This window comes from Loxodonta africana, chromosome 27 (genome assembly GCF_030014295.1).
Source record: "Loxodonta africana isolate mLoxAfr1 chromosome 27, mLoxAfr1.hap2, whole genome shotgun sequence".
Lineage (NCBI taxonomy): Eukaryota > Metazoa > Chordata > Mammalia > Proboscidea > Elephantidae > Loxodonta > Loxodonta africana.
This window is the reverse complement of record NC_087368.1, coordinates 16,258,533-16,285,214: the sequence shown is the minus strand read 5'-3', so window position 1 is coordinate 16,285,214 and position 26,682 is coordinate 16,258,533. Positions and strand designations below refer to the sequence as shown.

General features: G+C 36.8%; 1 protein-coding gene across 21 annotated transcripts in view; it reads left to right on the top strand.

Moving 5' to 3' along the window:
- TBC1D5 (TBC1 domain family member 5) overlaps window positions 1–26,682 on the top strand; it is a 639,936-nt gene that overhangs the window by 375,277 nt on the left and 237,977 nt on the right. For all 21 annotated transcript variants that reach the window (XM_064277348.1, XM_023554943.2, XM_023554937.2 and 18 more), the window contains 5 exons: window positions 7,014–7,116; window positions 14,053–14,141; window positions 15,695–15,745; window positions 15,847–15,916; window positions 23,423–23,595. In XM_064277348.1, the coding sequence (XP_064133418.1) occupies window positions 7,014–7,116; window positions 14,053–14,141; window positions 15,695–15,745; window positions 15,847–15,916; window positions 23,423–23,595 (486 nt within the window). The remainder of the gene's footprint in view (window positions 1–7,013; window positions 7,117–14,052; window positions 14,142–15,694; window positions 15,746–15,846; window positions 15,917–23,422; window positions 23,596–26,682) is intronic.

Here is a 26,682-nt window from a genome sequence, read left to right as displayed (position 1 = left end):
GATCATAAACCCTCACCAAGGGCTGTCTGTTGTCCCTTGGGGCATCTTATTGAATACTTGCATCTTCAGTAATTCATCTGGGCCCAGTGCTTTGTCTGTTTTAATACTTCTAATTGCCTAATTATGTACTAAATGCAGTGACAAAGCCCTTTATCATTTCATATATATATATATATATATTTTTTTTTTCTTAACCCTTTTCTTGCCTGGGAAATATTCCTTTTGTCTCTTTGTTGTCTGAGAAACTCTTCATTACAGGCAGCCTAGGTGGTTTCCAGGCTTGCCTCTACTGTCTGTCTGTCTGTATTATGCCAGATCTTGCCCTGTTGAATGTCGTTCCAGCTGACTCCCATCAGGCACCTGAGTCCCTGGTTATTGGTGCTCTAAAGTCAGTGTTTAGTTCCCTTTCATCCATCGCTTCTGGATTCGTTTCCACACATTGCATTCCTGTGAGAAGATAAGCAAAAAGCGATCAGAATAGTCTGGTTGTCATAACTAGTTTTTTGACAGAATTAGTGGTTATCCTGTCATTTATAGATCTTGGTGTAATCAAGTGTCTGCAGCAAGTATGCATGAACCAAATGTAATAGAAATCAACAGGTTTTTTTTTTTTTTTTAATTGTGGTGAACTTTATCTCAGGATAACCAAATCATTGATGAAGGAAAGCTTTTCTGTATATAAAACGTTTAAAGGAAGAAGGAACGTAATACTATTAGCATTTTACCATCTTTAATGAATTTAAAAAAAGGAGCCCTGTTGGCTCAGTGGTTAAGCACTTGGCTGCTAACCAAAAGGTTAGCAGTTCGAACCCACCAGCCGCTCTGCAGGAGAAAGATGTGGCAATCTGCTTCCGTAAAGATTACAGCCTTGGAAACCCTATGGGGCAGTTCTACCCTGTCCTGTAGGGTCGCTATGAGTCAGAATCGACTTGACGGCAGTGGGTTTGGTTTTGATTTTAATGAACTAATAGATCAACGCAATGATCGTCAATGGTTGCTAGTATCACAGAAACAGAAGCTAACAAACATTATGTGCCTCCTGATGGAAGTACACAATACAAACTGTTTCAGTTACTGCTGCATTGCAAGCCACCTCAAAGCTTCAAACAAGAGAGTTGATTTTGGTGATGAATCTGCAACTTGTGTAGGTGATGCAGGACAGCTGTGTACCGTGTGGTGTCAGCTGGGGTAGCTTGCAGACCGGGGACTGGAGTCATCTAAAGGCTTGCTCAGTCACGTGTCTCACTGTTGATACTGGTTGTGGGCCAAAACCTCTGGGCCGTGGCGGGAACACCTACACATGGCCTTTCCATGTAGCTGCATGGCTTTCTCACAGCATGGTGGCTGGGTTCCAAGATATGTCCAGAGAGACAGCAAGTCAAAAGCTGTATTGCAACATCACTTGTACCACATGTTTTTATTCATGAGAAACTAGTCACTAAGCCCAGCCTATATTCAAAGGAAGGGGAATTAGGAGTGTCAAAGAATTTGTAGACATGTTCTAAAACCATCATACCACGAATGAAGAATCTTGTCAAAAAATTGACCTGAATCTAACAAAGTCTTTCAATCTACCTACGTATTATAGGAAATATAGGAGGAAAGGAACATGTTAAATAACACAGTGGAAGTACAATAAGTAAAATCCAGAATGTGGAAATTTTCTACAAACTAAAGAATCTGATTTCTTTAACAAATGCACTGTAAGAAAAGAGAGAAAGGGAAGGAGGACACATATATAGAGTAAAAGAGTTTTTTTTAAGAGATGTGAACAATTTGCATTGTATAGACACTCTTAGATCTTGATTTGAACAACCAAGACAAATTTAGACAATTCAGAAAAATTTGAACATTGACTGGATATTTGTTGAAATTAAGGGGTTATGGTTTTGTTAGTAGCCTCATACTGGTACTATGGTTTTTAATCCATCTTCATTAGGTAGTGCAAACAGGTAACATGCTGAGCTGCTAATCAAAAGGTTGGAGGTTTGAGTCCACCCAGAGACATCTCAAAAGAAAGGCCTGGCAATCTACTTCCAAAAAAATCAGCCAGTGGAAACCCTGTGGAACACAGTTCTACTCTGACACAAAAGGGGTCATCATGAGTCTGAGTTGACTTGATGGGAACTGGTTGGTTGTCTTTCAGAGATACATAATGTAATATTTATAAATGTAGTGATGTCTGGGATTTGCTTCAAAGTACTGCAACATGTGGGGCAAGTGGGTAGGGGGCTTTATATAAAACAAGAATTGATTGGTAATGAAGCTGAGTAATGGATAGATTGGGATTTAGTGTTATTTATAAATGTTTGAATTTCCCATAATGAAAGATTTTTAAAAATTATAATGAAATTTATATCCTCTACCATTTTTGTTTTATTTTAAGATGGAAAGTAAAACTCATTGACCAGACTTCTTTGATATTTCTTGGTATTGTTTTGCACTGCGTAAAATTTGTCAAAATCTAAGTTCCTTAAGATATTTTGAGAGAGAACTGCTATATTTTAAATATGGACCAGTAAAGCTAGAGCTGAAATACCACTTTTTTTTCCATCAAGTGATAATTCTAGACCATCTTAGAGTGGATTTCATTAAGGAATACTTTAATACTGTTCATTTCTATTTTCAGAGTTTTACCTTTACCTATTTCCCATTTCCATTTTCATTTTCTGGCCAAATGCAATTAACTTCTTTTGAACTTTTATTTTCTGGCAATAACCAAATTTATCTTCAGTCCCTGTATAGTGTGATTTTTTTTTCCCATTTACTTTCCTATGAGGTGTTTTGGCTTGAGTGAGTCACGCATGTCTACATTTTCATTCTAATTTTTTTATCTACCTCATCTTTCCTAAAGTTACTACCATTTCAGTCGTTCTTGCTGATGACTGTAGAGATAATACTGATTTTTCAAAACCTTAACAATTGAAGAATCTGGCTTGTCTCCGTATTCAGCGTTGACTGATGTTCAAATAACTTTACCTGTCGTGAATCGACACCAAACATCAACTGGCATGGGGTAAAAAAAAACTCTAGAAGCATACTGGATGGCAGGGAGGCTCTCCTGAAACTGAAGCATACCATTGAAAACTGATTGTTACTACTCCTAGAAATACTACTTACTAGACTTTTCCCCCTCTTACTCCTGATTCCTAGAGATACAGTGTCTTCTGGTTTGAAGCCTGATAATGTGACAACCAAGTATTTGTTATAAGAGATTTATTATCGTTCAGGTATATTTGTCAACCGTATAACCTAGGTTCTTCTATGTAACGCTAAGCTGATAGAATTTTACCTAAGCGGACTTCACTGCCCGCCACTGCCTCTCCATGTAGGAGACCCAGGGTTGGTTCCTGACCAAGCCACCTCGTGCACAGCCACCACCCGTCTATAAGCGGAGGCTTGTGTGTTGCTTTGATGCTGAACATGTTTCAGTGGAGCTCCCAGGCTAAGACAGACTAGGAAGAAAGGCCTGGCAATCTACTTCGAAAAATCAGCCAGTGAATGCCCCCGGGGATCACAGCGGTCTAATTTTTAGCTGATCATGGGGATGAGGCAGGAGTAGTCAGTGTTTCTCTCCCATATCCATGGGGTCACCATGAGTCGGGAGCTGACCTAAAGACACCTAACGACAAGAACAGCATTTCACTGACTCATTTATAACTGCTTAGAGAAGCAGCATGGAAAGTATTGCCGCTCTCCTAGCTACCCAGATGTATTGGGAGTGTTATTCATACTTTGTGCTTCAGTTTCCTTGTTGTTAATCACCTCATATCATCTTCAAACACACTTTCAACTCAAACAAATCTTCTCTGAACTTCACTTTTTTCAACTTTTGAAGTAGCGTAAATTGTTATTTCTTTTTTTAGAACTTCTCTATGTCTTTCTACCCTAGTTATTGATGCTGTGGATTCTTCATCAGAATTTAGAGGCCAAATTGTACTTTTCTAAAAAAAAGAGGGTATCATGAACCTTCACAAAGCGGCACTTCGGCGTTGTAGAGCGGAATCATAGTGGGTGTGCCATCGTACAGCTACACAAGCCAGCCTCATATGCATTTTCAGCTGATTGGGTATTTGCTAAAAGTGGATAATTTAAATTATCTACCTGCAACTTAATTCCTGTAGATCTCAGTTTTTAATCTTACAAGCGGTTAGCATGCATTAAATGCCACCATGAATTGGCATAGAATATAATTTACATTTTCAGAAGTTAGATATTAAACTCTTACTATATAGTTCACAGATATTTGTTGGCAAAGTGAATATAGCAGTTTTTAGTACTTCCTCCCATAATCTGTTCATATCACAACAGCTACAAAGAATTTGGTTGAGCCAGCATCCATAGAAAGTTCCTGAAGAGTAGTTAACACAAGGGACACACAAAATCATTAAGATAAGTGGTCCAAATGTTGGGGGGTGAAGCCTACTTAACAACAGGGCTAGATTTAAGTTATAGTATGAGGAAGAAGGAGAGAAAATTTCACCTCTCAAAAGTATTCTATTTCTACCTTGATGGCTGTTTTCCCAAGAAATTTCTCTATGGCAATTTATTTTATTAACTACTTGCCTGTCTTTCATCCTGATCACTTTACTTTGGAACATTTGACTTTCTAATGACTTTAGCAACTTTCTTTGGTCCAAATAGGTCATTTAAAAAGTTTTGTGTTTCTTTTCTTCACTGCATTTGACATCGTTCTGGAAATGCTTTTGCTTCTGTGATCTGTTATGCTTGCTCTGAGTCTACCTCCAGGCTAATTTTTCTCTTATTTTAGAGCTGTGGTCACTTGTGCCACCCCTACTTCAGCTCCCAGGCCTGGGTAGGGACTGTCTGAAGGTCATCACATTGAAGTTTACAGATATGTGAGGTAACCTTGCTCAGATCTTGGAATTGTTTACTACTGGCCCCTCAAAAGAGGAACCTACTTGCTGCTACAGAAAAGATCAAAGATTTATATCTGGAACAATACCACACCAAACACAATTTCAAGCAAAAGTAAAAAAAAAAACAGAGGAAGATAGGCCTTACGTTATTTTAAAAATCAGGACCAGAAAAGGGTTACTCCACCAGCCACTGGCATAGTTCACCCAGGAACCCATCTTGGGCTGGAGAGAGAGTTATAACTCTGACAGGGAGCCAGAGAAGGTTCAGAATGAAACAGAGAACAGACCAAGGTCTCCTCCAGACATAGGAGGCAGTAAATCTTCATACTAAGAAGTAAAGCAACCATTACTGTGCTTTAAAAGACTCAGTAAGGAGTTTGTTTCTGTTTTGATATTGCCCTGTGCTTGCATGCTCTAGGTAGGCTTCCTCTTCAGTCTCTCACCTCTTCTCCTCGTGTTTTGTAGTTCCAAAGCCACAGTTCTAATTCATATCCTCAAAACATAAAGTACCAATATCCAAAGTCTAATATCAATGTCTGATACTGAGCATCTACCACTTCCAGGCACGGTTGTTGCTGCTTTTACATCATCTCATCTTGATCAGTAGGTCAGGGTTATTACCCTTCCTTAGAGATGAGGTAGTTAAGTAATCATTTGCTCAAAGCTGTACAGCTAGAAATTAAAAAAAAAAAAAAAAAAAAATTAGGTAACTTGAATTTGAACACAGGCTTTTCTACTCACATTTGTGATCCCTCCCCAGCCCCCCACCCCCCGTTCACTCTGTTATAATGTCTTCTTATATCCTTCCTTTAAATCCTCCTCTTTCAGGCTTATTTCCCCTTAAACCAAAACCAAACCCATGGCCACTGAGTCAAATTCCAGCTCATAGTAGCCCTGTAGAATGGAGTAGAACTGCCCCATCAGGTTTCCAAGGCTGTGAATCTTTATGGAAGTAGACTGCCACATCTTTCTCCTGTGGAGTGGTTGGTGGGTTGGAACTGCCAACTTTTGGGTTAGCATCTAAGTGCTTAACCACTGTACCACCAGGGCTCCTTTATTCCTTCTTAGACTTATCAGATACTATTTTTTTTTCACCTCCCTGTCCAAAAACAGAGAGTCACTGTGTTGTTTTTCCTTACTTGTGAATGTAGCATTCAAAGCTCTTTCCAGACTTGCCCTGCCTTTTCTTGTCACATTCTTCTGCTTCCACCTGACAGCTGTACTTCATGGAATTCTCTTTTCCTTGTGATTACTAATTAGTATGCTACCTTGCACATTTGAAATACTCATTGCCCTCTGTGCCTTCATGTCTTCCCTTCTGATTTGGTTCCTTTTCCCAGTGATACTACTTGTTTCTCCTTTCCTTAAAATTTTTATTCAAATCTTCTCTTATTGAACCAAGTTGACTCTTCATTGCTGCATGACATTCCCTTCTGTAGCCATTGTGTGTGTTGCATTGCTGTGTGTTTGCTGTTTGGCTTGTTATAATTATATATGCCTGTACGGGCTATTATAAACAGTTATTTAAGTTCCTTTCAACCAGATACTTTGTGCTTTTTTTCTGTTTAACATTACCTCAAAGGAACTCGTAGAGTTTTTGATCCAGACAGCATTTAAGCAGTGATTACTGACTTTTGTTCTGTTTGAAGCCTACATTTTAATCAGCTGACAGTGTATTGTCATGTATAATAATTAAAACTAGATGTTCACATTAAGAAAAAAAGGAAGATGATAATAACTACTTGAAAAAGTGGATAGTTACAAAATTACATTATAGTCCTGAGGATCAAACGGGCTAAAACAAAAGAAACCATCCAAAAAAAACCTGGCTAATAATTAATTTTGCCAAAAAAATGTTGTGTTTTGAACTTTTGGTGGCTTTAAGTTTATGAAGGCATTTGAAATGTTTAGCTGTTGAAGGTGATCATTTACTTTTGTGATGTAATCATTTCCTTTCATTCCCCTTTTCCCCCTTAACGTGAGGGAAACACAGCCCAGCCAGCGGCGTCAGTTGGGTGCGATACAGACTTGTGCTAAAACTAAAGCAGCCCCTGGGCACCTCTCGGAGACGAGAGTTTGGGGATGGGATGTGAAACTGCTGGTCTTTTTCAATCCGGTGCTTTCTTTTTTCAGGTTTCCTGAGATGCAGTTTTTTCAACAAGAAAATGTGAGAAAGATTCTTACAGATGTTCTTTTCTGTTACGCCAGAGAAAACGAGCAGTTGCTTTATAAACAGGTAATGAAAATATCGTACAGGTGGCATCCATTGACTCGAAATTTCCTATACAGCTTGACAAATGATAGCGCAGTAATGTAGCCTTTACTGTATCCAGAGTTGTATCATCATGGTAAAGCAATCACAGACCTGCTTGTCTGCTGCGTGGTGAGAAGAGTAAGCTCGTTGACGCACATATGCGTCTTCCTCATTATAAGGCATTCCACCAAATTGTCTTCTGTAAGGCTGTTCAGTCTTTTCTTTCAGCTCTTGGAAGTTTGTTTATAAACAGCCTCTTTGAAGCCAATCTAGTAATAAAACTTTTTAGAGTTATAGGTATAAATATTGTTTCTAAGTACAGCATTTATAAGTACATGAAATGCCATGTAAAAAATAAAGTATCCCATTACTCTTCAAAGTTTGCCAGTAATGGAACTTCAGAAAGTCCTGGGAAGTTCACAGAATTTTTCAAAATGTATGTTTAGTTTCTTCGTGATCCTGTGATTTGACTGATCACATGGCTAAAGCAAAGCAGATTGTTGGATTATACATTTTCATTAAAATGTAAATGGTTTACTTAATAGGTAAGGAAAATAGACGTGGTTGGATATAAGTGGCACTTTAAACTGAATTCATAAATTGTCTGATTGATGGCCACCTAACTTCACTTTAATATTAAAAAAAGCCTGTATAGTGAGAGCAACATACTTAATTTGAAATAAAATAGATCTGAAGATAGTACACCAAGTCTGAGTACAGTTATCCTAAATAATATATTCGTTATAATTGTATTCGTAGAATACCCAAGGGGACTAATTTTATCTTAATTTTTATATTAATAATATGTTTTTATATTAATTACTTGCTGACAATAAACTTTTAGAATTAGAAATGGAAAAACGTATCTAGTTCATGATGGCAGCCAAAACTATAAAATGTCTAACGATCAATTTAACAAGAACGGTACAGGAGCTATATGAAGAAAACTATAAATTTTATTGAAGGATAGAAAGCAAGAAGCGAATAAGTAGAAAATGATAGCATGTTCTTGGGAGGGAAGACTAAATAAAAGTATTAATTCTTTTGAAGTTAATATATAAAACATACTACCATTCCAACAAGAATCCATTGCAAACAATTTAAAAAGAAATTTATTGTGTTTTAGATGAAAGTTTATACAGCAAATTAGGTTCCCGTTTAACAATTTTTATACAAATTGTTCCATGACATTGGTTACAATTTTCACTGTGTCAGCATTCTCATTTTAAGGGGTGGATAAGCCAGTAAGCAAGGTAACCATGAGCTTACTCGTGCTTACTTGCTAATCTGTAGTGAACAATTTCACATGGGTTTCACCACATCAAAGAATGACAGAGGGTGATATTAAAATTTCTATAAAGGTTTTGTGATCAAAGTGATATGATAGTAGCATGGAAATAAACAAATAGATCCATGGAACAGATTAAAAACAGATCCAAGCATATGTATATGAGATCTTAAAGTGATACCAAAAACCAAGAACCAGACCCACTGCCATTGAGTTGATTCCGACTCAGAGTCACCCCACAGGGTTTCTAAGGCTGTAAATCTCTACAGAAGCAGATTGCCACATCTTTCTCCTGTGTAGCCACTGGTGGTTCCCCACAGCCGACATTTCAGTTCACAGTCGACCACTTTAACCCCTGTGCCACGAGGGCCCAATGGATTCATTAATTTAGTAGCTTAGAATATTCATCAAGGATCCAAGTTTCTTCCTGTTTTTCTACTTTCCTCTCCTCATTGTGTTGGCCTTTGTCAAGTTTTATCTCCTCCTTATACCTTGCAGTAAAGGGTTTGATAATAATGAGTCAAATCAGAATAAAATGATCCCAAGTTTATACACTTGTGTTCCTATAGTGAAAGAAAAATCTAGATTAAGGAAATCTTATGATAATGGAAAGAAGTTTCATTGACAAGGAACAAAAATGTTAACTGCACAGCTCCACTGTTGGTGATGTATGTGAGCCATTGTATTTGTGTGGGCAACTAGGCAGAAATATGGAAGATCAGATTCTTGATAATTTAGACAAAGTCATTCAGTTATTCAATAAGAAAGTATTACTAACTTTCTCCTGTGTATCACTTAAAAAGACTTAATTATCCCCGTACATGTTTAAATCCTAAGGATTCTTTACAGAGAAATAATACCTGGCTGTAAAAGGACCGAATATTTAGCTGGATCAAATTTAAGAAAAAACCTTGAGTTCCATCACAAGCTGTTAAAGCTATTATTTTGTACTAGGTGACACCCCGTTTAACATCGACCATATTGTTAATAGTTATGGGATTTTATTGAATTAATGAGACTGTTATCATGTAGTAGAATGTCTTGCTGAGTTAATTGAAACTGCAGAGATTATATAAATGGTATTAATGAACTTTGACTGCCTGATGCCTCAGCTTTAATAAAGACTGCTTGGTGGGCTAAATGAACACAGGCAGATAAAAGAACAGGTTCAATTTTGTGAGCCTACAGGCTGTTGATGAAGAAAACTTCGTTACCTTTATTTTCAACTGGCATAAGTTTGGAGTGCAGTGACTACTAACTATCCAGCAGGGATAAAGGCTTTAAGCAGGCATAAATGCTGACAGTGTAGATGGACGCAAAATACATATTTTGAGAACCGAGAAGTACATTGACAATATACTTTTTAATTGTGCTTTGTCAGATTCACAACATATTGAATTTATGATCACTCATTCTGAATATTTTTCTTTGCCTTTAAAGAGAGCTATATACTTGTCACTTGTATTTATTGATCAGGTTTTACTAATTTAGAAATGAGAGCAGAACCGATAATCTCTTTCAAGTCTATTTGAAAAAAAAAAATCTCTAGGTAGAAGTCAAAACTGGACTTTGAAAGATTGCTTTAACTATCCATTCTGCAGTCTTCAGAGGACACTTAATTTCCATTATATACAGAGTACTTTTACTTATTGCTCTGAAAAATTGAAATAAGATTTTTATATTTGATTTTTACCACTGTGTTGGTATATTGAGTGGTACCAGTAAAACCAAAAAAAAAAAAAAACAACTAGTTGCCATCAGTCAGGTCGACTCCAACTCAGCAACCCTATAGGACAGAGAAGAGCTGCCCCATAGGGTTTCCAAGGAGCACCTGGTGAAATGGAACTGCAGACCCACCAGGGTTTCCAGTTGAGTGGTAGATAGTTCCATTCACTCAGTCAGTATGTTGTGAGCACATTCTATGTGCTGAGCCTGTAGTAGGAGCTGGGTTAAAAAGAGATGAGCTGCATTGTCCATGCCAAGCTTACACTTCGAGCTGTCTCATTTCCTCTCTGCCTCTCTCTCTCTCTCTCTCTCTCTTTTTTGCTCACTCGCTGTAACACACATATACACATACACACACATTACTGCAGTTCACAGTTGTTATTTATTTATTTATTTATTTATGTGTCTTCCTGCCTGGACCGCAAGCTCCGTAAAGATTAGGAACTTGCCTGTTACATTCACCTCTGTGTCTGTTGTGCCCAGCACATCATAGGCATTTAAGACGTAGTTTTTGGAATGAAGGAATGATGAACGATGCATGAGCAAGTGGAGAATTGGAGAGGGTAGTGTCTCAGAAACTAGAGGAAAGAGAACATTTAAAGAAGGTGGAGAAAATGCGTTTAGATGTGAGCCCTTTCTTATAAACCAGCCATAATTAGAAAATATGTTAAGGGAAAGACCCATTCAAAAGATCCCAGCACTAACAAGAAAATCTAGTAGTAAATCCAATAAGAACTATGCACCTGTACAGATTTTTAGATTAGAAAATTCAGTGTTCTTAAAAATATCAGTTCTCTTCAAGTATATCTATATATTTTAATGCAATACCAGTAGAAACTGGAAACCCTGGTGGCATAGTAGTTAGGTGCTATGGCTGCTAACCAAAAAGTCAGCAAATTCGAGTCCACTAGGCATTCCTTGGAAACTCTATGGAGCAGTTCTTCTCCGTCCTGTAGGGTTGATATGAGTCGAAATTGACTCGACGGCAATGGGTTTGGTTGGATTTGGTGGCGTAGTGGTTAAGAGTTACAGCTACTAGCCAAAAGGTCGGCAGTTCAAATCCACCAGGTGCTCCTTGGAAACTCTGTGGGGCTGTTCTGTTCTGTAGGGTCACTGTGAGTTGGAATTGACTCAGTAGCAGTGGGTTAACCAGTAGAAATTACAGTGTCTTGTTTAGCATTTCATGTAACTAAATGGTACTGAAGTTCACCTGCCTGAAAAATGAGTAAGAATAGGCAAAATAATCTTGCAAAAAAGAGTAGAAAATACTGAGTATTTGTACTACCAGAAATTAGAACATTTTAAAGCTCACATCATTAAAATAGTAGCATTCTGGTTAAGAGCATACAAACCAATGGTGTAGCCGTAAAAGCCCAGAAAAAGTACATGCTAAATATCCAAACTATGGTAAAAATGTTATTTTACATCTCTTGGGAGAAATAGATTATTCAGTAAATGGTGTTATTTAATAAGTTAGTTCTAACTTTTTTGGAGGAAAAAAGAAAAACATATTTATTCCTCATGGCAAAATTTAATACCAGATAGTTTTTTACTGGACTGGGAGGTGAAGATTTAACTGAAAAAAAAAAAAAAAAATTATACGCTTACCTAATCTCAGATGAGGAAGGTCTTTTTAGATATGAAAGCAAAAAAGAAACCATGAAGATGATTTATTGTTTTGACTCTTTTAAGGTATACAACTTGAGTGCGTTAGAGTCACAATTAAAAGGCAAATTACAAATTTGGGAAATTATTTGTAACAAAAATAAGAAAAGGTTAATATCCTTTATTGATGAAAGACTATCACAAACCATCAGGAAAAAGAAAACGCTTCATTAGGAGGAAACGGGCAACTCATTAAATAAAAATGATCAATAAAACTTTTTAGTTTAGTTTCGCTAGCATTTGAAGAAATTAAAACAATTTACCTGTGAAATTTGAGAGGATTTTTAAAAACCACTATGCATATTGGTGAGGATGTGGTGAGAAGGCAATTTTTATGCTCTAGTGAGAGAATGCTTTCTGGAAGCCAGCTCAGTTATATGTATCAGATAGTTTTACCCTTTTACTCAAAAATTCTACTTTTAGGGGAATTATCCTAAGGAAATAATCAGAAAGAGGCAAAAAGTTTACCACAAGGATATCTATTAGAGTTTTTAATTTATTTGTTTTACCCATAGTTCCTTTCTTCCCTTCCTCTCTCCTTCCCTCCCTCTTTCCTTTTTTTTTTTTTTTTTCTTTTTTTGGAGGGGAGGTGAGTTTTTTTGTAGTTTTCTACAATAAATAGCTATTACTTGGGTCATTAAAATTATGACACTTTCTGATTGAAATGACTTATTTATTATTGCAGGAGGTTAAACCCCTCATAAAGATTTGTAAAGCACACTTAGCAATGCTTCAGAAAGCTCTGATGCTCTACTTCCAAAAATTAGCCAATGAAAAACCTTAATCATCACAACAGTCCGTCCCGTCGTGCGTGGGGGGTAGCCATGAGTCAAGGGTTGACTCGATAACTTAACAGCAACGACAACACATGCTTAATTCCATTTTTTCTGGGCGTCTACGTTGTTCTTCTAAGGGATATTCTTCTCAAGGTTTGGCTAGTGAGGAGATGGTTACCTAGAAAAGATTGAGCAATGTGCAATAGTTTGTCCTAAATCACACTAAATTATCAATGTATCATAAATTATTTTGTAAAAATGTTATTAAGTTATTTCTCATTCAAGGTTAGTGAAAGCTTGTAAATGAATTCTGTTAGAGTTTACTTTTATATTTTTGTGATGACAACTGTATTCCTAAGATTAGTATGGGGCCATAAGAGAGGGCTGGGTAGCCCTTTCCTTCAATTTCCTGCTCCCAAGAAGCCTTCTCTAATTCTACCAGGAAAGATTTCCTCCTTCTCTGCTCCTGTATTTTATTTTTATTTCCTCTAAAAGTGATATTTTGTCTTGTCATTTTATAAAAGATCATCCTTAGTTATTAAGCAAAAGTAAAATGATAATTTACTCACTTTAAGAGGCAGAAATTAGTATAATCTATTTTTAAATTGTTCAGATATGTCTTTTAATGCTTAAGGAAAAAGAATCTTAACACGGTACGTCACTAATGTGGAATAATATTTCTGCACAGTGATGGGTAAATAATGGATTTTTACAATACTCTTTTAACGATAGATTAGTAACTAATATTATACCTTTTGTTTCTGTGCCTATTCATGTAATCCACAGGTGAACCCCAATATGAGGAAAAAGAAAATTATATTGCTGAAATCAGTAAATAAATTTATAATTAACCCACTTGAAGTAGACAGGGAAAAAAATTAATGGTAGTCTTCTGATTAAACATGTCGAAAATTGTATTTTTAAAAATTTATTTTCTGTCATACCTGCTTAAGATTGTTCCCTTTATTAGCCAGCGTTTCCAGCTAGCTGACTTCAGCTCTTCCTAAATCTACAGACATCCTAATTTCGAACCATTATATAATGAAAACATTGGGTGTAATTTCCTTCGGTCTGCAGTTCTTAGTTGCCCTTCTTACTGCAGATCTTTACACTGTAGCGCATGATTATAATTTGCATAAGTGAAATTCATATTTATGAGTACAGATCTTGAAGCAACTGACAGGTGCAAGGTTGTCTACCATGCCAATTTATTGTTTGTTGTGTTACTTAAAAGAGAACTGCTTTCCATGTTTTAAATAAGAATAAGTGCTGTGGTTGAATTGGAATCAAATTCTAAAAGCAGATAAAATCTTGTTTTATAGCTTTCCATTTTTATGCTTTTCTAAATAATATGGTAATGTTGCGGGTGACCATAAGTTGAAGAAATGTCTAACTGAGCTTGTAATATCCACTAATGGACTCTCAAAATGCGTGCCTCTCACTTCTCTTGCTCTTACGTTTCAGGGCATGCATGAGCTGTTAGCGCCCATTGTCTTTATCCTCCACTGTGACCACCAAGCCTTTCTACATGCTAGTGAATCCGCACAGCCCAGGCAAGTTTTTATACAAGCTCTGTCTCTTCATTCAGCCCTGCTGTAATCTGTTTTTACCCCAAAATCTTTTAAATTGAAGGTACTTCTAACTTCTTGTAAGTTGTAAACGTGGTTTTGTTTAACGTGGCTGATTAGAAGGGTCCGATGTACATTCGACTTAATAGTTTTAATCCTACTTCCCCTATGGAGCAAATATGGAATTGTAAATATTGCTAAGAATCATTTATCTGTACCAGGAGAAGACAAATAACTAATAGGTGAAGGAGAGGGAATTTTTGTCATACTGGCAAAGGTGCTGACGATTGATAATATTTATATATACTGTCCTCCAGTGGCCCGTTCTTTCACTACAAGCTGCGTGAGGATCTCTTCTGTGAGATACTTGTCACCAGGTTTGTCTCAGCTCAGTTCGTGAATAATGGAACGGTGCCACAAAGAACCCCATTCTCTAAATAAACAAAAATGGCTACTTGTGTTTTTAAGAAACATATTTATTATTAGTTCAGCACTTACTTTAGTAATTGCATTTGTCTTAGGCTAAGTGTTAGAATTCATGTACTAATTTAAGGTACACTGACTGACTTACGGGCCAGAGAGGCAACCAAGAAGCATTTTGGGAATGGCGAGTTCTAGGATTGTCAAACTTTGTCATGAGTAATCCACAGGCTAATATGTCTGTGTGAGTGTTGGGGACGGGGCGGGGGGCGGGGGGACTTTATTAACCAAACACAGCTGTCCGTTTTACTGAGCTTATATTAGAAAAAAAAAAATTTTTTTTTTCCTTTGTTAAATTTGCTTTTGTCTGCTATTACAGATTAGTATTTTCAAGTGTCCCTTGAGCTTTTATAACTTTACTGAGTTTATTGGATATTAACAATAGTAACCATATCTTAATTGCATTTGCTTCAGTTACTTCTAAAATAGGATAAGAATAAAGTTAGTATTAGAATCTTCTTCTTGAGCTAGTTTTGTCTTTAAAAAATGTGTATGCAGGTGTATGTACTTCAGATGAAAATATAAATGACTGAAAATAGCTTTTAAATGAGTTGGACATACTTCGTCAGCTATTTCAATTTGTAAAAAAGTAAAAGCAACACCATAAAATAGAGTTTTAAGAGGTGCTGCCACTGATTAGTTGCTGTTAAAATATAATAAAAATACAAGCTATTAAAAAAAATAAGTTAATACCTTGATATTGCATAGTTGACCAATAACAATTTTTTTGTTGTTTTGGAGTGCACAGGTGATGGATTGGAGTAATCATTTATTCTAGACGAAGCATATTTAAGAATATTGTAACATTCTGTATTTTTTATTTGGAATAATTAGAGTTATTTCATTGTGGAATAAACAAGGCAGCTAATTTGTTTTCGATCTTTAAAGAAAGAAAGGGTTTTATTTGTTAATAGAGTTACTCTTTTTATTACAGAAGGCTGATTTTTTTTATTCACACATTGTATGAAAGTTTGCTTATGAGTGTAGAATAAGGCACCCTCTGCATTCCTTTCAGTTAAAAAAGTACACATTTTGATTGCTTGTATTGCTTTTTTAAGTGAGGAAATGAAAACTCTCTTGAACCCTGAGTATCTGGAACATGATGCCTAGTAAGTATGAAGACTTTTGTTTTGTCTGTTTTATTCTTTTGCGCTTCCCTTACTTTGATAAAAGGTTAACATCAGCATTATATCATCTTCCTGATTTCTAGTGCGATGTTCTCACAACTTATGGAAACTGCTGAACCTTGGTTTTCCACTTTTGAGCATGATGGTCAAAAGGTAAGTCTTAAAGAGTACACATCCTTTAAAATATTTGAGGAAACAAATGATTTCAGTAAGTAATAACAAATAATCAGTGTAAAAGCCACTGTTATTACTACTACCGAAAAATGGAAATCTAAAAATGCTATGGAGTAAAATTGAACTGAACGTGTAAACCATTTCTCTAATAATATTTGAAGGTATATACAATGACAGTATGAAAGATTTTTTTTAAACAAATTAGAAACTTTCCTTTAAATGTATGTGTATATTATCCATGAAGTCTAATTCTTACTTATAAGGTTGTTATGAACTTCAATAGATAAGTGCACCTACCTGTTTGATTCATTGCTATGCTGGTGCGTTGATGGACATTGTTAATGAAGTGCGTAGAGAAATCTGTATCAAGTGGATTGTTTTCTCTTTGAAAAGTAAAGCATCACTGTTGAATTCACACATTTAGCATCAATACCGCTTACCATTATTTTCTCTTATCCATACTTTAGCTACACTATTGTCGAGATACAGCTTGTGTACCGTAAAATTCATCCAGTTAAAGTATACACTGCAGTGGATTTTAGTATATTCACAAGATGGTGCAGTCATCACCATCTAATTCCCAAACCTTTTCATCACCCCAGAAAAAAACAAACAAACCCACACTCCATTTTCCTCTCCCCACAGCCCCTGGCAACACTAATCTACTTTCTGTATCCGTATCTGTGGATTTGTTTCTTCTGGATAGTTCATATAGATAGAATCATACAATATGTGGTCTTTTGTGACTGGCTTCTTTTATTTAGCATAATGGTTTTCAAGATTCATTTATGTTGTAGGAGGTATCAGTACTTAATTCCTTTTTAGGACTAAATACATTCCATTGTATGGATATAACACGTTTTGTCTTTCCATTCATCAGTTGATAAGACATTTGGGCTGTTTCCACCTTTTGGCTGTTATGATTACTGCTGCTATGTACACTCATTTACAAGTTTTGTAGGAACATGTTTTTTCAGTTTTCTGGTATATTTCTAAGAAATCGAAGTGCTAGATTAACTATACTTCTTAACAAACATACATGCTAACTTAGAGGTCATTGCCTTTTCATTGTTATTACACAGTTTTTGAAAAATTGCAGATTCTTCTGGCTAGGCTTATTATTAGAAGTATTTGGTATATTATGTCCACCCAGTCTTAAATGTCCAGTATGGTTAATTTCCTTTATATTGGTATAATTAATTGCATTCTGGTTGGAAACCCATATATCACTGTCACTTCAATCCATCTGTTAAAGAATGAAATGGGTAACGAATGCTATTCATGCCTTTGACCTAGGTCAGGGATTGGCAAACTCTTGCTTGCAGGCCAAATCTGGCCTGCTGTCTGTTTCTGTACAGCTTTCACAGTGGTTTTTCCATTTTTTAATGGTGGGGGAAAGAACAAAAACAAAAGAAGAAAAATATGTTATGACGTGAAAATTATATGAAATTCAAATTTCCGTGTCCAGAAATAAAGTTTTATTGGAACACAGCCACGCCTAAAATATTTACTATCTGATTCTTTACAGAGGAAGTTTGCTGACCCCTAGCTTCAGTGATAAAGTTGTCCTTCAGCAATATATCAACATGTTACATATCCCACGTGTGAGGTTGTTGGATGTTAAACCTGCTGTATGCATAAGTGACAAACTACTCTGTGTTTTAAAACAATGTCTTTATGTTCTTGGCAGGTGATTTGATGAAGTCATAGACTTACATGTGAACATCAAAATTTTGAGCAGAGAGTGGCTGAACACATTTAAATGCAGCCAACATGATCATGCCATTCAGTAGCCATTTTATATTTTATGACTGGTTCACAGTATCTGAGAACCTGCGTGATTAAAATGTGAGGGTTACCATTTGTCAGGTTTGCCTGTTTGTTGGCGTTGATATTGCTGAGTCAAGATTATGAAAGTGGCTAAGAACACAAAGACATTCCGTTTATTAAGCAACACATAGATGTGACTTCAGAACATTGATGTTATTTGTATATATCGATGAATAACATATTCCTAAAAGTATATCTAATGAGTTACTTTTCATCCTCCCTTTTTATTCTGTTTCATAAGTCTGTCACCTTTTTTTAAAGTTCTAGAAATTTATATCTTCCCCATTCATTTCTTTTAGTTTCTTTGAGTGTCAACTATATCACTGCTTAGTTCAGCAGGCAGTCTTTTCGTAGTAAGACTTTCTTGAAAAAGGAAGCAGTGTGTTGGTTTCTATTCTGGCACAAGCTCATTATCTCATTGTGTCCCTATAACAAACAAGTTTGTGGCCTGGCACTGATCTGCAGACCACACTTTGAGTAGCACATTAAAGAAATAGTTAAAAAAAAAAATTTGTAGTTGTACTGATGGTCATAGCTGCCCCATTTGATCATATATGATAAATGGAAATAGCATTCTTTATTATAAGAAATCCTGGAGATAAGGGAATATTTTATATTAACTTTATCTCCTTTTGTGATTTTATTGTTAGATAAGCTAAGCTGGTTAACAGTGTTTAAGTGATCATGAGCATTTCTTAAGAGATTTTATTTTAAGTATTCTGAGCACAGGGGGAACCCTTTTCAAAGTACAGTTTATATAAGCCTGTAGTTTTTAGTAGACTGTCTTGGCTGCCAACCAGAAGGTCAGTGATTCAACTCCACCAACTGCTTCATGGGAGAAAGATGTGGCAGCCTGCTTCTATAAAGATTACAGCCTCAGAAACCCTGTAGGGCTGCTCTATCCTGTCCTGTAGGACTAACCCAGAAAACCCAGTGCTGTCAAGTCGATTCTGATTCATAGCGACCCTATAGGACAGAGTAGAACTGGCCCATAGAGTTTCCAAGGAGCACCTGGTAGGATCACTGTGAGTCAGAATTGACTCTACAGCAGTGGGTTTGGGTTTTTTGCTTTTTATATATGAATCCCTATCAAGTATTTGAAAAATTGGCACTGATAACTCACTGTATTCAAATTAGAAACTGATCTTGTGATTTCATTAACTTTTTTTTAACAGGTTCTTTTAGGATCAATGCTCTCCAAAGCCTGTAATAGTATTTCTATAGAAGTATGTTTATACAGGACCCTATATATATGATCGCGCTATAGATAGATAGAGTGATCTGTTTTCCACATGATTTGTTGAAACATTACCTGGGCACAGTGCTTCCATCCAACTCTGGCTAGTATTCAGCTACACAAGGTCCTCCATTGCAGAAAAACTACATGACTGAAATGCATAAAATGCTAAATGGATCATTTTTATGGGAATTTAGCTTTAGAGTAAACATTATCTTTCAGATATGAATGGTATCTTACAATTAACATAAATTATCCAAAACATATATTTCAAATTGATATCAAGAGGAAAAAGAATCTTAGTAGGGGTTAATTTTTTTAATTAAAAAAAAAAAACTTGTCTCCAATATATTATTTTTATAGTAAGTGTCAACAGTATTAGAGGCTTCATTTCTCCTATCTACACAAATTATTGCAAAATAATTGTACCATAAAAATTAGCATTGTCTTATATCCTTTGGACCCAAAAGACACTAGGGCACATACCATAAAAACTAGGAACAATAAAAACAAACAAAAAACCCCGTTGCTGTCGAGTCGATTCTGACTCATAGCGACCCTATAGGACAGAGTAGAACTGCCCCATAGAGTTTCTAAGGAGCACCTGGAGGATTTGAACTGCTGACCTGTTGGTTAGCAGCCGTAGCACTTAACCACTACACCACCAGGGTGTCCATAGGAACAATAAGAGAATGGATTTCCTTATGAGACTTGAAGTGATCCTAGAAGGACAGGAAGTTTTCCTTTACGGTAATACATGCTTCTCCTCTCTTCTGTACCTTCCACCAGCCTGATTAGCTGATGTTCTTATTTAAAAGTCTAGGTTTCTTTTTCTGTGTAGTCTTCCCCTTCTAGACTGAGGAAAGGAATTTTTCTTTTTGTGTCCCAGAATCTGTTCCATCAATGAAAAGATGGTGTTCCTTTTAGATATCTCACCAGTTTAGGAGGGGGGAGAAGTAGTAAAGGATACTGGAGTGTCTGAGAAGAAATAGGACTAAGGAAGGCTTTCTGGAGGACCTGACAGTTGAGTTGAATCTTTAAATATACTTGAGAGCTCTTCAGTGGAGAAACTGGGGAAAGTATGTTTCAAGTATGATAGTGACATCCCCAAGGCCTCTAGAAGCCCGCGAGAATAAAGACTGGCCAGATAATAAAAAGGTGTTATAGATCTGGCTAAGAAATTTAGAATTTTTTTTTTCCCTGAGAAGACAATGAAGAGCTACTAAAGAGGTTTAAACAGGGCAATTTAGCATAATCTACTTTGTGTTTTAAATAGATCACCTTGTGTTTTAGAAGATGGATTTAAAAGCAACTAAACAGATAGGAGGAAGGAAATTATCGGAGCCTCAAATTGAGCAGTGACAGTAGGGCTATAGAAGATCTGAGAAGTACCAAGGAGCTAACGTGGGTGGACTATGCATTCTTACTGGAGGAGGGGTTATGTGAGCATGATGAAAGAACATGTAGTTGGACAGATAATAAGCTTGGTTTTAGGCCTGCTGAATTTGAGACCCTTGTGGCAATCAAAGATTTTTGGTGAGCGTTTGAATTTATGGGAGGCAGTCAAGAGAGTACTAGGCTATGAACACAGATCAGGAAGTCTTTGGGAAATGGATATTGGTTGAAGCAGTGTGTATGACTGATATCACCCAGGGAAAGTATATAAATAGAGGATAAAACTAAGACCAGGCTCTATGAAAAACCAGCATCGAGAAACAAAGATGAATTTAAGATAGAGAAGTAGAGAGAAAATGGGTGGTAGTCAGAAAATATGAGAGTGTTGCCACAAAAGCTGACTGCAGAAAGGTAGAAATTGTGGACTGGAAGGTTAGAGGAAAGGTCAGGCATTGGGGAATTCATCAGACTTGAGGTGGCCATTGGAGTTTGCATGAAAGCAGTGCAAGTGGTTAGAGATACATTCCTCGTAATACAAGATTATGGGTGGCAGGAAAGGAAGTTGTGAGTTGGCCCAACTTAAATTTATTTTTAAATCATCTATACTTTTGATCTGGACAGTTTTAAAATCTTTTTACTCAGCGATTTAAATTGACCAGAAGGCACAGAGAGACCATTTTCTTTCTAGTGCTAGTTTCCTTTTTCTTTTTTGTATTATACTACTTTAGATGAAGGTTTATAGAAAAAACTAGCTTCTCATTAAACAATTAGTGCGCATACCGTTTTGTGGCATTGGTTACCAACCCTACGACATTCTTGACCTTGAGACCCCTATTACCAGCTTTCCTGTCCCCTCCTGTCTTCTAGTCCTTGCCCCTGGGCTGGTGTGCCCCTTTAGTCTTGTTTTGTTTTATGGGCCTAATGTTTGGCTGAAGGGTGAACCTCAGGAGTGACTTCATTACTAAGCTAAAAGGGTGTCCAGAGGCCATACTCTTGGGGTTTCTCCAGTCTCTGACAGGCCAGTAAGTCTGGTCTTTTTTTGTGAGTTAGAATTTTGTTCTACATTTTTCGCCAGCTCTGTCTGGGAACCTCTGTTGTAATCCCTGTCAGAGCAGTCAGTGGTGGTAGCTGCGCACCACCTAGTCCTATGAACTCAGTCTGGTGGAAGCCGTGGTAGATGTGATCTATTACTCCTTTGGACTAATCTTTCCCTTGTATCTTTAGTTTTCATCATTCTCTCTTGCTCCTGATGGGGTGAGACCGGTGGAGTATGTTAGATGGATGCTCACAAGTTTTTAAGACTCCAGACGCTACTCACCAAAGTAGAACATTTACTTACCAAAGTAAAGAACATTTCCTTTATAAACCGTGTTATGCCAGTTGAGCTAAATGTTCCCTGAGACTCTGGTCTTCATTGTTATGTAATACCCTATTATGTTTATGTACCATAGTTTGTTTATCCATTCATCTGTTGATGGGCATCTAGGTTGTTTCCATCTTTTTACGTTTGTGAACAGTGCTGCAATGAACATGGGTGTGCACAAGTCTATTAGTGTGACGACTCTTATTTCTTTCTATAGTATGTATTCCCAGGAGTGAGATCCAAGTATTTGCCTTCAGTTTCGCTGATCCTGTCTTCCATTGTTTCAAACCTGCTCCTCAGATCTTATATGACACTGTCCATTTCTGAAGTCTTGTTGCTTATCTTTTGGATTTCTAATTGCTGTTTTTATATGATTCCTAGTTGGAATTTATTTGACATTTCGTTCCTGTGTTATTTTCCTGAATTATTCCATTGTTTCGTCTGCCCTTGCCATGATTTTGTATGCCTTTTCCATGATCTTGTCTATTTTTTCCTCATTTTTGTTAATTTTTTCTTCAACTCCTGGATAGCTCTGAATATTAGAGATTTTAATTCCCTATCAGGTAGTTCCAGTGCCATTTCTTCTCCTGGAAAGTTATCTGGTGTTTTATTTTGGATACCTACTGAAACCATCCTATCCTGTTTTTTGTTTTATGTGTTTTGATATTGTCTTCTGTCTTTGGGACATTCAGTAGTTATTTTTGTTTATTGATTGTGGATTTGTTCTGTTCTGCTTTTTGTTTTATTTGCTTATGTCTGAGCAGGCAGGCTGTGCATTCTTTGTTGTTTGCTTGTCTGTGGGCATGATACTTCTTACCACCTTGTCCAATGGGCAGGACCAGTCTCTCAGCTACGGTGCAGCAGGGCAGGTCCAGCGGGTGCTGTGTTTCCAACTGGGAGCTCTGTGAAGCTGCTTTGCCATACTCTCTGTCCACTGATCTCCAACAGGCGTCCAAGATGGCGAATCCGTGCTGCGTTAGCTGGTAGGGAACCTCCATTCCGTATCTCTTCTTTGCTTTCTGTTCTCTGTCAGTTTCTTATTCCATTCAGTGCTTGGTTGAGTTCTTTATCTCATCATTTGACGCTTAGGGTTCCAGGATTGATGTTTTCTCTGTCTTACTTAGTTTTTCAAGTCTCTGCTGTGGTGGGATGATGTGGTGCTTCTGTCTATAGTGCCATGTTGGCTCTGCCCTCTATTTCCTGTTTTTGAGTGCTCACCCCTCAACTCAAACTAATACAGTTTTCATTTACTGTTGTCGTGTTTATGTTTTATACCCAAGAAACATGTTTCCATTAAGGCTTGCCGTTTATGTACTATGTCTGGTTAGACAAACTAGCCATGGACAAATGGTCTACAGTGGCCACCACTACCTCTAGCTAAAATTATCTTGTAAAACTTTGACATGAAGAGAAGCTGGTTAAGGGAATACAGGTAGAAAAACATTTTGGGAGGCATATCCTGACCATTGCCATCTGAGCACAGTTGTGTATATGATGATCAGCATGTGACTTCACATTTTAAGCATTTGTCGTGAGATGTTTGACATAGCCGTTTCTTGTTTAAACTTTCATTTATAAATTCAAGAATGATGTCCATGTTTTTTCTTAATTTCATATTGAAATAATATGTGCTTGATTTTTCCTGTCTTTATGTTTTTAGGGAAAAGAAGCTCTGATGACCCCCATCCCTTTCGCTAGGCCACAGGATTTAGGGCCAACAATTGCTATTGTTACTAAAGTCAACCAGATCCAGGATCATCTACTGAAGAAGCATGATATTGAGCTTTATATGCACTTGAACAGACTAGAAATTGCACCACAGATATATGGATTGTAAGTATTAAAGTTTAAATTTCAACTACATCTAATTATTATTTATGATGGTTTCTAGAAGTTAAGAACAAGAACTGTCCCAGCTCTATTTTGTGTCATATCTCTTTTGTGTCCTATGTACTAGGCTCTGTACTCATTACTTTGACATACAGCGTCTCATCTAATACTCCTACCGGTCTCATTAATTCGGAGTTATCCCTTCGGTTCAGATGAAGAAACTAAGGCTTAGACTAAGGAGAAACTAAGGCTTAGATTAAGTTTACACCCGTTAAAGTCACAATTCAGACCCAGTCAGGACTGGCTACATATTGCAGGGCCCAGTGCAAAATGAAAATTATGAGACCCTTGTTTAGAAATTAGTACAAATTTCAAGACAGCAGCACATCATTAAACCGAGCATGGAGCCCTTCTAAATGCCAAGCTCTGTGCAGATGTGCAGGTCATACATCCACGAAGCCAGCCCTGAACTCAGGTAGTCCTACAAGATGTCCATGTTCTTTCTATTTCATGATGCAGTCATCTTCTGCTCTGCCCTCAAAAGTGGATTTCTGTCAGTAAGATACATGCCCCTCCCCGGGGAACATATTATCTTAATCTTTTCAGCCACAGAACTTCTCTAACGTGTTATAGCAAAAGAATAAGAATCCAGTCATTCTTTAAATGTTCTAAGCTGGAGAACATAGAGGGTAGGGTCTCTGGCTAGAGCAACTCCTACAATGCACAGGAGCAGGGGATGAGGGGATGTGGGGAAGGAGGAAATCGATGGAAAAGTGAGGAAACAGCACTGACAATTTTTGTATGTCAGTGGCTTATAATTGTGTATAACCAAATTAGAAATATAGAGGTGTTAGTAAATATGAATTAGCTGTGTAGTGAGTGCTGTAGGCAACAAAAGTGCCCTTTATGTTGAAATCCTAAGGATTCTTAATCTAGTGCTGAGCAGTTCCTTGGTAGAAATTTTATGTAAATGCTGACTCTCAGTTGGTTAGAATTTGTAAAACTGACAAGTTATTATTGAGATGCACATAAATAGGTGCTTAATAAACATGAATTCATTATTTCAATTGTAAAACATTTCAAATAAGTCGAAAGTTTAGGACCACAGAGAGGCTGTTTATTTAGCTCAGAGAAGAGAATACCAGTGAGTGTTTTATTTATGTTTTCATGGGATACACAGCCTTTTACTAATAATAATTCTCAGCTGCTTTTCTTCTCTGAACAGTGATTGAATAAGTGTTTGCCTGTTCTAATGCTGATTGCTTTCATTTCTGTGACTTAAACTTGACCTCATCATTGAGAGTGGCTCCATAGTTCTACTGGAAAACGAGAACATGTGTGATGTGGGTAGTGGGCAGCACTGTAGGTTATTTAATGAATTGCTCTTCACACTTCTAAGTATAGATAATACATTTGTACATAATACATTTGTGATTATATACAGATAAAAATTTATTTTAAAATAGCTAATGCCAGATCAGGAGTTAAATTCTGTATTTCTCTCTGCTGTGTGCTCAAAGAACTGGTATATTCAAATACAAAAGCCCATTTTATACCCTCAAAAATTTTCACTAAGGTCTTGAATTGATGTTTTGGGGTGTGTGTCATTTCTTTGAAAAGCTCGATAATTTTTTACCTCTTTGCCTATGCTGGTACTTTGCATTGTAGTGATGACGGCATTGGCTTTGGTACAGTAAAGACGATGTGGTCCAGTTCCCTTTTCTAACATTACATTCCATCAGTTTTCTCTGCATCATAATAAGTCATAGTACTGCTTTGACATCTGACTAGCACCTCCCCAGTGAAATTCCATGAACTACTCTTAATTGTTCCAATTTTATTTATTAGTAATGACTGATAATACCAGGGCTAGTCATGGTCCTTGCTGCCTTATTAGTCACATTATTTTTGTATACAATCTCATCTGCATTGTCTCAAAAAAAAATTTTTTTTTTCTTTTAAACTTTGAACAAAAGGTCATCCATCCTTTCTATTTGGCCCTCATTTTATAGTACAGGGGTTTTAGACACCCATTTCACTTATTTATTTGGTTTTATTATGACTGTTTGTGGAGCACATGCAAGGTTCGTGTCTGACTTTTCCTCTGTTCCTGTATGCTAGCATAAGTTGTAATGCCATCAGTTCATTCCCTATTGATTACTGGTAGAAACTTTGCTGCCAAAGAATACTATGATATAAAATAGAAGTGCAGGCATTGAAATGAAACAGACCTGTTTAACCACTTTGAGCCTTGGTTTCTTCATCTGTGAAATGGAGATCAAAAATGATTATACCTGCTTTGTTAAGGGGCTTGTGAGAATTAAATCCTAATGTACAGAAAAGGTAGTGCTCAGTATGTAGTAAGCGTTCAGTATCTGTTTGGCAGTGCTTTTATTATTATCATCTGTCATTGCAATTGCTTGACTAGGATATTAATGGCTGTTTGGATATGGTGTGCCGTGAGATTCACTAAGCCTTCCACCTCTGGCTTTGGCTTTCTGTGTTTTCTTCCCCAAAGTATATGGGCTGCTACTTAAAAATGGGCTGCTGCTTACCTGGACACGTATAATAGCTGCTCTTTAGATCAGTGTTTCTAAAGAGGTAAGTACAGAAGTTAAGAGTAGACTTTTAGATGCTCTTGTAGCAATTTGGCACAATAATTTATGTTGTGGAGCCTAATGATGTAGGTGTATATCTCATGGACATGAATTTGAAACGTTTTGTTTTGTTTTATATTGTACAAGTGTTTTGAATCTAAATAATTGTTGGCGGTACTGTCTATTCCTGTTGGAAGAAAGTTGTTAGTTTTACAGTCAAAAATAATACTTGAAAATAGTTTGTGATTTGGGTAAATTTGTCATCAAATGGACAAATAGAAAATAATCAGTTGTCAGTTAATGGCAGCTTTTCCTCAGGGTGCTGATTGGACTCCATTTTGTGTCACATAAGGTGTGCTTTTGCATGACAACTGTTTTACAGAATTTTGATTTTCAAAGAAAAATATTTTCTTGTAAACTAAACTGTTCCAGTAGAATTAGAAAAACAACATGGTAAAAATATCAGTAATGAATGAGCCAATGGCAAAATACC